General features: G+C 41.5%; 1 protein-coding gene across 7 annotated transcripts in view; it reads right to left on the bottom strand.

Annotated features, from left to right (window-relative positions):
* The window catches only part of LOC115941251 (general transcription factor II-I repeat domain-containing protein 2-like), a 34312-nt gene that overhangs the window by 15316 nt on the left and 7558 nt on the right, over positions 1-11438 (bottom strand). For 5 of the 7 annotated variants that reach the window (XR_014143339.1, XM_081813405.1, XM_081813406.1 and 2 more), the window contains 3 exons: positions 11186-11273; positions 7232-7355; positions 3430-3563 (listed from right to left, as the gene is read on the bottom strand). Coding sequence is in view for 6 of the 7 variants with exons in the window: in XM_081813405.1 (XP_081669531.1) it covers positions 3430-3563; positions 7232-7355; positions 11186-11273 (346 nt within the window). In the remaining variant the exon portion in view is untranslated. Of the gene's footprint in view, positions 1-55; positions 2932-3429; positions 3564-7231; positions 7356-11185; positions 11274-11438 lie in introns of those variants that run through there. The other 2 variants (XM_031029166.2, XM_031029165.2) reach the window with 2 other exon arrangements.

The following is an 11438-nucleotide window of genomic DNA, read 5'->3' as shown; positions in this document are numbered from 1 at the left end:
TTACAAAATGATCCAGACTTAATGCACTCAACCATATAAAATAATACATAGGAAATTGAAAGAAACAAACATACCTAAATATTTATAGGGGTAACCTCTGGTTGTTGAGATTATAGATTTTCCCCTCTATTTCTTTATAGTTTCCAAATGTTCTACAATAAGTATATATCACTTCTATAATTGGACTGATTTTTCAAGATACAGTTTCTGCAACAGTGAGAGTCCTGTCCCAGTTTCACAGTGGAAAAACACCTTTTGGGTCACAGAGCTCTTTAAAACCCTGATGGTAGCTATGGGCCTCATTCTGCATCCCCTTGGGGTGGCCCTGATGCCAAGACAATGCCCATCCCTGCCTGTAGGAGGCAGAATGGTTTTGGGGCCAACCACAATTTATTCTAATGCTAACCAACAATGTTAAAATATCAAAGAAATGTGTAAATCCAAAATGGAAACACCAAAGAAACCCAGAGGTGAGTATTGGCTATGCTGTCCCCGCTCTGTTGGGGGGTGGAGGGTGGGGTTAAACTGGCCTGAGTCCCAAGATCAGAGCGGCAGGTCTGTCATCTTTGGGGACAGAGCTGCGCTAGGCATCTAAACATCCCATTCATCCAGCTCACTCCCTGGTTCACATCCCTGGCTCATGAGTGCCTTTAGGAAAAACGTGGCTGCTTTTAGGGCAGAGGTTTATCAACTTGAATCACTCTAAAGGGCAGAAAGGCCAAATACAGGAAAAATAAACTGCCAAGGTATAATCAAACTTCATTTCATATGTGATAAATACAAACATAGGACGCCAGAGATTGCACTTTAAATTTGACGTTGAACAAATATAATTTGGAAGTAGAAATAATTATTTAAAGTCTCATAATTTCTTTCTCCTTAGATTTGAAATCTGACACCTGACATTCCCTTCTTAAGCCCCAAGGTCAAGGCTGGGAATCTTGTGCAGCAACCTGTGGCAGAGAATTCATCTCCAAGTCCTTTAACTGGGAGCAATATTTAGTTTTATGTTGTTTCATGACAGAAAAGAGCTGCTCACAAACGTACGTACTTCCAAACATGGACAGAATCTTTGCACAGTGGTTTTTATATTTAGGGTAACTGTTCCCAAGATACTTATAGAATTCTGGGGTCCCGACACCATCATATTTCGTTTTCAGTAGGGTGTTCCCTGCAATTCAAGAACTTCCATTTGTAGCTCTTCGCTCACGTTATTAATGTTGATCGAGAAAGGTGAACTGAACAGAACAACGTCAGCTCGTTTTCATAAAATTTGAAATCAGAGTACCATTTTTGGAATTCAGTCTTCAACTCTTTAATTCGGGAAATATAGTTCTGGCCATCTCTTTCATTTTCAGAAACTAATTTCAGCTTAGGGAAGTGGGCCAGATTGTTCCTTGCCTAATGAGTTTCCCAAAGACACAGTTTTCTTAGGAAGGAGCAAATTGAATCGTACATCTGTGTAACCACTTGTGGGTGTCTTTGCAGAGAAATATCCAATGTGTTTAGGTAAGTCATAATGTCAACCAAAAAGGCTAAATCTTTGACCCAATCTTTGCTAGTAAGCTGAGGAACCGATTTTCCTTTAGAAGACATGAAAAAATCAATTTCTTCCAACAGTTTGAAAAACCACCTGAGCACCATGCCACGACTCAGCCACTTATGTCCCATGGAGCAAGACAGGCTTCCATACTGTGCATCTAACTCGCTGAACAAAGCACTGAACTTTCTGTGGTCTGAGCCATGTGACCGGATCCAGGTTATGCTGTGAATCACTATGTCCATGACATGATCCATTTTTAACTTTTTAGCACAAAGTGATTCCTGGAGAATGAGGCCATGCATGGACTTCAGTTCCATGTCTTTGCAAAGCCCTGACACTTTAGATTTAAGTTTTGTAACAAGTTGTTCAACACCAACCAGTGCCGAATTGCCATTTGTGTTAACACTTACTAATTGTGACCAGTCTACATTAAATTTTTTAAGGCTTTCCTCAACACAGACAAGAAAGTCATTTCCTGACGTGGCGCCTGTCATGGGAACCATGTCCAAAAGTTCTTCCGTCACATCAAAAGTGCCATCAACACCATGAATAAATACAGCCAACTGGGGGGCATTAGCTCCATCAGCCCCTTCATGAGCCGCAATGGAGAAAGCCACAAATGATTTAGCTTTCTCTTGCAGCTTGTCCTGTAAATTCACTGCCCTACTGTCAACACGCTGTGAAACAATATTACCACTTAGTCTCAGATTGGCAAATGCTTGTCTCTGTTCAGGGCACATAATCTCCGCTGCCCTCAAGAGACATTCCTTTATAAACTCGCCGTCTGTAAAAGGTTTCGATGCCCGGGCAATTTTCTCACTTAACATATAACTGCATTTCATAGCAGCGTCATTTATTTTATTCACGTTCAAAAGTAAGTCGTGTTGAAATTTCAGTCTTTTTTTCAGTTTGTTAAGTTTTTTATCACGCATCTTTTCAGTATACCCATCATTCCTACTATGGTTTGTTTTATAATGGCGTCTGAGGTCCAAGTCCTTCGACACAGACACACTTTGTTTGCATATTAAACATGTAGGAACATTCTTGACCTCCACAAAGAAATAAGCTCGCTCCCATTTTTCTTGAAACGTGTGGCTTTCTTGTTCTAGCTTTCGTTTTCCCACTTTTGAAGGACACAAACCCATAAGAAATATTAAAATGTCACCTTTACGGTGAGAAAAGTACTACTTTGCAAGAGAAACATAGTGACTATTTTTTCAAAGTGTAAGTGTGCTGTTCACTCCTTCAAAGTAGGAGAGAACTGAGCGAATCGTGGGGGCTGTGGGGAACAGCTAAGAAGAAACCTCTGATTCTCCTGTGCAGATGACCGCAGACACGCAGGAACACAGCCCCAGGGCACTGATTCTCTGAGGCCGCAACAAAAGAAGCTGGAAATCCAGATTTTTATGTGAAACTCCTTGATTCTTAAAAATATTCATAATAAATTGTGGGGTTTTTTCCCTGTGAATACTAGATAAGCTACGACGTCTACCCATCAGATTAGGCAGCTTAGGGACACTGGTTTGGGGTCTCTGATTTAAACCAGACAAAAACTCTACTTGAAGAGAATTAAATATTGAATTCTGAAACCACAGGTTTAAGAGCCTGTCCAAACAGAATCCTAGAAGGTACCCAAGAAGGGGAGCTAAGCTGATGGATCTCAAAGTGCCATGTTTTTGCAGACTTCATGGTTATAGTTAACTAGGACACTAGTCATTGGCTTAATAGAAGGATGACTTACACATTTCTGATACAGGCAGACATTGTATGGAAGTGTCCCTATCCTCCTGCTAGCCCCTCTCTGGGGAACCCTGCTGATAACCCTGGCAAGTCTCAGTCTACAGAGCTGTAGCATCCCTTACTTCTCCATGTGCTGGGCTTCTCACCTCTCCCTTCTCGGCCTTGGCTTTTCTCTTCAACATGGCCCAGAACTACAGCAAGCCCACCGATCTTTGTTCCTCGCTTCTCGTCCAAGGCTCTCTCTGCATCAGCCTGTGACTTGAAGTCAACATACGCAATCCTACAATTGTGGGGGGGAAGAAGAAAGAATAGTCAACATTTCGGGCGCCTGGGTGGCTCAGTCAGTTAAGCGACTGCCTTCGGCTCAGGTCATGATCCCGGGGTCCTGGGATCGAGTCCCGCGTCGGGCTCCCCGCTCTGCAGGGAGCCTGCTTCTCCCTCTCCCACTCCCCCTGCTTGTGTTCCCTCTCTCGCTGTGTCTCTCTGTCAAATAAATAATAAAAATAAAAAAAATCTTTAAAAAAAAAAAAAGAATAGTCAACATTTAGTACTTTTATTGTCTTCTGAATTAGTAATACACATACAGGATTCAAAATGCAAAAGTTAGAAAAGGATATGGTGAAGTGTGCCTTCTGCCCAATTTCTATCCGTACAGGTAACATGCCATACATATAAAAAGCAAACATACACATACACACACTCTTTTTCAAAGCTTGACTGAGATATAATTTACATATCATAAAATGCATCTATTTAACGTGTACAATGAGGGGCGCCTGGCTGGCTCAGTCGGTGGAGCGTACAACTCTTGATCTCGGGGTTGTGAGTTCAAGTCCCACACTGGGTACAGAGATTACTTAAAAATGAAACCTTTAAAAAAAAAAAAGTGTATAATGGTTTCTAGTATGTTTACAGACTTCTATAATCATCACCATGATCTAATTTTAGAACGTTTTTGGGGCGCCTGGGTGGCTCAGTTGGTTAAGCATCTGCCTTCGGCTCAGGTCATGATCCCAGGGTCCTGGGATCGAGCCCCGCATCGGGCTCCCTGCTCCGCGGGAAGCCTGCTTCTCCCTCTCTCATTCCCCCTGCTTGTGTTCCCTCTCTCACTGTCTCTCTCTGTCAAATAAATAAATAAAATTAAAAAAAAAAAAGGGCTCTTTAATTTTAGAACGTTTTTATCCTCTCCCAAAGTAACCACCGGCAGTCACTCCTCATTCCCTCTAACTCATTCCCATCCCCTGGCCCAACTACCATGCTACTTGCCTATCCTGGACATTTCTTATAAATTGGATCATATGAACATGCAATCTTTTGGGTCTGGCGTCTTTCACTTAGCCTAATGTTTTCCAGATTCATCCAAGTAATAGTATGTGTCAGTACGTCATTCCTTTTTATGGCAGGATAATATCACCTTGTAGGAAATACCACACTTTGTTTATCCATTCATCAGCTGGTGCACATTTGGGGTTGTTTCCACTTTTCGGCTATTATGAATGAAGGTAATCTTGCACGCGTGTAGAAGTGTGTGGCTATACGTTTTCATTATGTTTACCCCGTGCAGCAGAATTGCTGCCCCATACGGCAACTCTGTTTAACACATTGAGAAACTGCCAAAACCAGTTTCCCAAGCAACTGCACTCTTTTATTTTACATTCCCACTGGCAATGAACGGGGGTTCCAATTTCCCCATCGCCTTGCCAACACTTGCTATTGCCTGCCTTTCTCATTACACCCACTCTGATCGAGTGGAACTGCAGGATAAAATGGTACATGCAACTATAATTGATAGATACTAACTCATCTTCACAGAGACTTCACGAATTTCCCTTCTACCAACAACGTCTGAGCATGCCGGTTTCTCCAACCCTCTTCAATACTATGGAATACACCTTTTGATTGTTAACATCTAATAGGTAAAATGTTGTATGTAAACTAAATCAAAATTGCATTCCAATTTACAATTCTTTTAGTATGAGTGAGGCTAAGTATCTTTTCTTACGTTCAAGAGAAAATTACTTTTCTGTGATCTTCCTGTTCATAATTTGCCAATATTTTCCTGGGTTGTTGGTCTTTTTCTTTTCTTTTTTTTTTAAGATTTACTTATTTCTTTTAGAGAGAGATACAAAGAGAACATGGGAGGGAGGGGCAGAGGGAGAGAGAGAATCTCAAGCAGACTCCACGCTGAGCTCAGAGCCCGACATGGGGCTCGATCCCAAAACCCCAAGATCACGACCTGAGCCGAAACCAAAAGTCGGACGTTCAACCAAATGCACCACCCAGGTGCCCCTGTTGGTCTTTTTCTTACTGATTTGTGAGATGCACTTTATCTATCAGCAAATTAGCCCTCAATTTTGATAGAAATCATGAATTTTTTTTTCGTTTGTCACTTGTTTTTCGACTTTGCTTATGGGATTTTTTTTCCCCATGTAGATGTATTTTGTATTTCTGCAGTCAAATTTATCTGTTCTTTTAGGACTTCCAGGATTTGTGTCATACTTAACAGGCCTCCCCCTCTTGCAGATTATTAAAAATAAACAAACAAAACAATCTCTAGGTCTCCCTCTGGTACTTTATGATTTCATATTTTCATTGTAATCTTTCATGGACCTTAACTTACTTTGGTGAAAGATATGGAGTAAGGATCTGTTGAGTAAGAATATTCTTGAAGAGTGCACCACGCTCACTTCTGACATAGGTATTATGCTTTATTTAACACGTCATGAATTCCCTGGCATCTCCTAATTCCCCTTTGTAATAATACCTCATGTAAAGGAGTAATTTAAAGACTTAAGTATATGTAATCAAAACTTAATTAACAATAGAGAAATTCTATGGCTTTTGGCAGCAATTTTTTGTTTTGTCGTTTTCCAGTGTTGCTGACTACAAGCATAGGAGAGCCCCCAAATCTCCTCACAGGAAACACTGACGATAGGGGCGCCTGGGTGGCTCAGTTGGTTGAGCGACTGCCTTTGGCTCAGGTCATGATCCCAGGGTCCTGGGATCAAGCCCCGCATCGGGCTCCCTGCTTGACGGGGTGGGGGGCTGTTTCTCCCTCTCCCTCTGCCACTCCCACTGCTTGTGCTCTCCTGCTCTCTATGCCAAATAAATGAATAAAATCTTAAAAAAAAAAAAAAAGAAAGAAACAGTGACAATAGCAAATTGCTGACAATACGGGATGTATCCTTTCAGACTTGTTTTCTGAATTGGCAGGATTCTTTTCTAGAGATTATGTTCTTCAGAATATACAGATATAGACTATTTTAGAGTTCACCTATACCAACAATTTTCACTCAAATGTATGTGTAATCCTGATATGCAAGCTGCACCTCATTAAGAATTCCTTCAAAATAGGGGCCCCTGGCTGGTTCAGTCAGTGGAGCATGTAACTCTTGATCTCGGGGTTGTGAGTTTGGGTGTAGAGATTACTTAAAAATAAAATCTTAAAAAAAAAAAAAGAAAATTCCTCCAAAATACATCCCATTCCATCCTTCCTAATTTTACCACATTCACCCTCTTACTCTACCAAAAGCCTAGCTACATAGCGCTAGTGTTTCATTAATTGTTACAACATAGCTCTAATGGGCCGATTTAATGCTCTGTTCTGCCCCTGTCCGGGCAAATCAGCAAGCGTGTTGGTTTACTAGAGTCAACCCTGGAGAGAGAAAAATGGAAATAACCTATGACTGAACTCCTCTAATCCTCAACCTTGAACTTCGTAGAGTAAGTCTTCATTTCTCAGTGACACCACTATAGTTTTCTAGAAGCTTCTGGCTGTCCATTTATGATGCCCCCTTCAGCTTTTTATGCCTGCTGGCAGAAAGGTTGGATAACTACTTTTTCCTTCTCTAAAATCAGGTGTAAGTGATTTAGGAGAATGTAATGAAATTCTGTTATGTCTGAATCCAGCAGAAATATATTCTTTTTCAATATAGGTACAAAACACACCTTTTACTCATCCCATCCTTGCTCACCAATCTGATTTGAAAGGCATCCTTAAACACTTCTTTTAACTCATGCTGGGGGACTCTGTGAGACAGGTTCTGGATCAAAAGTGTTTTGGCATTCCAACCTACGTAACACAAAAGAGTATTTTTAGTCTGAGTTCAGATCTAATAATCATCCAAAGTTCTCTAAAGGAGAAAAAATACTTCTCCAGGAGTTGGAGAGTGTTAATAGCAATACATATTCCCTCATTTAACAAATCTTTGAACACATATCTGGGCGACGGCCTGTGCTAGAGGCTACATGAAAATACAGACTTGGCGTCTACTCTCAGGAATGTGGTCTTGTTGGGGGAAAAGGCTAGTAAGCAAAGTCACATACTTACAAACTCTGGTAAGTGCCAAAAAAGAAAAGTAAAAAGGGAAATGAGAACACCCAGTAAAGACTTAACCTAGGGGCGCGTGGCTGGCTCAGACAGATAAGCATGCGACTCTTGATCTCGGGGTTTTGAGTTTGAGCCCCATGTTGGATGGAGAGATTACTTAAAATAAAGTAAAAAAAAAAGAGGGGCACCTGGGTGTCTCAGTCGATTAAGCATCCGACTCATCCGACTCATCTCAGGGTTGTGGGACTGAGCTCCATGTTGGGCTCCACACTGAGTGTGGAGCCTGCTTAAAGATTCTCCCTCTCCTTCTCCCTCTGCCCCTCCACGCTCTCTCGCTCTCTCAGGGGGGAAAAAAAAAGAAAGAAAGAAACTCCCCCCTAACCACCCCTCCCCACCCCAAAAAGACTTAACCTAGTCTGGAAGTAAGGGAAACTTTTTCTGATCTTGAGGAAGTGACCTTTAAGCTGAGATTCTATGGATGGGTTGTAGGTAGCCGGGGAATGAGTTCTGGAGAGAACATTATGACAGAGAAGGTAAGGTACATAAAGACAGAGAGTATGGTAGACAAAGAACATTATGACAGGGAAGGTGAGCCATCCAGCTTGAGCACAGAGGGTGAGAGTAATGTAGACAAAGTTTGTGCTGGGCAAGGAGGTGACCTGGTGGTAACTGACTACTTGGACTGAATAAGAATCCGAGACTCATTCCTGACCCAGAGTTTGTCTAGATACACAGGTATCTATAAACAAATTACCTTGTTTGCATATCTTTCTTTACTTCCTTTCCTTTCGGTTTTCTCAATTTAATTTCATAGCCAAGGACCTTTGTCTCACTAAGTTTCAAGGCTTTTCCCTGGTCATCAGCAGATTTAAAATTCACATAACCGAATTTCCTACAGAGATGTAAAAGAAAAGGAAAAAAACCCCTAGGTAAGATCAAAAGGCATATGACTTTGGGTTGGTTAGTCATACTGGATGTGAAAGTGGAAATCAGCAGTGAGTCATTTACAATTTAAAACCAAGGCTCCACCAACTAGCAATACAAATGCCATAAAGTAACCAGAGAGGAGTGGCTCTCACCCCCAGGCAAGTTTGAGAAGGGCTAGAGGGTGCTTCTAGAACGCGGTGGGGGTGGGTAGAATCCAGGCCTGCTGTTACATAGCCTGCAATCCACTTGGCAGTCCCCAAAACAAAGAATTATCTGGTGTCAGTAGTGCCAAAATTGAGGAACCCTGTTCTAGAGCAAGGACTGAGTCGGTGCAAATTCACCTATTGAAATCTTTATTACTTTTCTATTTAGCGACTGACCGAATTTAAACAAAAGCTATAGAAAACGAAGCTTGAAATTGTAAGGTTGTGAATTTTTGTTTTAAGAAAGAGCCATCTGCATTTGTGAACTGGAACAAAAATATCACTCCTAATGAGGAATGTGTTAGCAAACCCAAGGGCTATTACAAAAAGATTTTTTAATGCAAAAGGAATTCTTATTTACTGCAAATGCAACAATAATGCAAAATATAGTTAACACAACCTGTAAGCACAATGTGACAGAAGCTGTGGCTCTGGAGCCAGATTCTGGGCTCAAATCCCAGCTCTGCCATTTTTGAACTGTGTGATACTGGGCACATTACTTAACTTCTCTGTGCCTAAATCTTCTTTGTGAAATGGGGATAGTATCAGTAATTACCACTCAGGGCTGTCTTACCAGATTCCATGAGTTCATATAAATAAGGAACAAAGAATAATGCCTGGAACGGTGAGTGCTCAATGAATGTTCACTATTATTATTATCTTTTTGTTCCTACCTAAGACAGTCTGAGTACTATAAAATATGCTCACACCCAGGAAATATGCTTCTGATGCAAAAGAAGTGAGAAAGATAAAATGCAACTTGGCAAAAAAGCAGAAGTGATGCAGGACCTATATTTGCCACCATAGCTAGGGGGCTGTGATTAAAGGTGTGACTTGGTTTAAAATAATTCTGGGCAAATAACATTGCTCACAGTGGAAAATCATGAAAATACGTTTCTGTAACAACAAGGAAAATCTCGGGATTATTTTAACATTCCAATTGGAAAAAATGGGATAGCAGAGTTTCATCTAATGGATTTTCTAAGAGCCACTGAAGGATTTTTTTTTTTTTTTAAAGATTTTATTTATTTATTTGACAGAGAGACACAGCGAGAGAGGGAACACAAGCAGGGGGAATGGGAGAGGGAGAAGCAGGCTTCCCGCGGAGCAGAGAGCCCGATGTGGGGCTCGATCCCAGGACGCTGGGATCATGACCTGAGCAGAAGGCAGACGCTTAACAACTGAGCCACCCAGGCGCCCACCACTGAAGGATTTTTAAATATATGAGCCCCTCTTATCCATGGCTTCAGTTACCCACAGTCAACTGTGTGGTCTGGAAGCAGATGATCCTCCTTCTGACCTAGCATCAAGAGGCCAACAGTGCTCTAGCTAGAGGTCACAACGCCTGAGCGTGGACCTCAGTCATCTCATCCTGGAGGCATTTTATCATCTCACATTATCACAAGGAGGGCGACTTTGAGAGAGAGAAACCACATTCATGTAACTTCCATTCCAGGATATTGTTATAATTGTTCTAATTTATTATATTATTGTTGATCTATTATGGTGGCTAATTTATAAATTCAGCTTTATCACTGCTATGTATGTAAAAGAACCAACGTCGCGTAAGTAGGGTTCATTCAGTACCATCTGTGCCTTCAGGCGTCCACCAGGGGTCTTAGAACATATCCCTGTGGATATGAGTCTACTATACTCTCCGTCTCACCGTGAACTGCAAGAGGCTGAGGTAAAACCCCACCATGGGCTCAAGAGCAGGTAACAAGGGGCGCCTGGGTGGCTCAGTCGGTTAAGCGTCCGCCTTTGGCTCAGGTCATGATCCCAGGGTCTTGGGATCGAGTCCCGCATCGGGCTCCCTGCTCGGCCGGGAGCCTGCTTCTCCCTCTCCTTCTGCCCCCTGCCCCCAGCTTGTGATGCCTCTCTCTCTGTCAAATAAATAAATAAAATCTTTAAAAAAAAATAGAGCAGGTAACAAAAGGATGTGACAAGACAAAACCCACAATAAAATAGAAAGCTACTGGAACTCCTAATTTCTCCAGGGATAATAATGCCAGGTTGGTAAACTTAATGTTCTTAAATTATTGGTATTTACCTGGACGAGCCAACTGACACTAACAACTGTGAGATCATTTTTAGCAAAAAATTCACTGAGACCTGTTTTTAGTTCAGCAGCAGTTTTGTCAAAATTCAGGTTTCCAACAAACAGTTTGAAAGTTACAGGTGGTTCAGCTGCCATACAAAAAGGTAAAAAAAAAAAAGAAAGAAACGAAAAAAAACCCTCAAACAGTGCAGAAACAATGACGCTAAAAGAAAATTCCACTGAAGTTTCTGGCATATTGTAACACCTAACTGCAGTAAAAATCCCCTTGTTTACCACTTGGGCTTTTACTGTGTCCACAAATTCCAAAACTGCAGATGCCTATTCCGTTAATATGAAATTCTCCATGTTTTGTCTCGTGCTTTAAAACACAGCAAAGAAGTTACCTTCCAATTTCTGTCTTCTGGTTTCAGGGGAAGCCTTCTGTTTGGCCATCTCCTTCTTCCGTTTATCAGCTGTTTTTTGGGGCAGGCTCTGTGGGCAAGAGCCAGAGTATATTATATTTTTAATGATCTGTCTGTACCACTCATGAGTAAATTGGAAGCTTTCACTCTATCCACAAATATCACACCTATGGTAATGCCTACTCTTCACAAAACTTATGGGTGCGGTCTGGTCAGAGTACTTTTTTTTTTTTTT

The sequence above is a fragment of the Leptonychotes weddellii genome, chromosome 3 (genome assembly GCF_054177405.1).
Source record: "Leptonychotes weddellii isolate Sample4059 chromosome 3, ASM5417740v2, whole genome shotgun sequence".
NCBI lineage: Eukaryota > Metazoa > Chordata > Mammalia > Carnivora > Phocidae > Leptonychotes > Leptonychotes weddellii.
The sequence above is the reverse complement of the archived record's forward strand: the minus strand, read 5'-3'. Positions and strand labels throughout refer to the sequence as shown.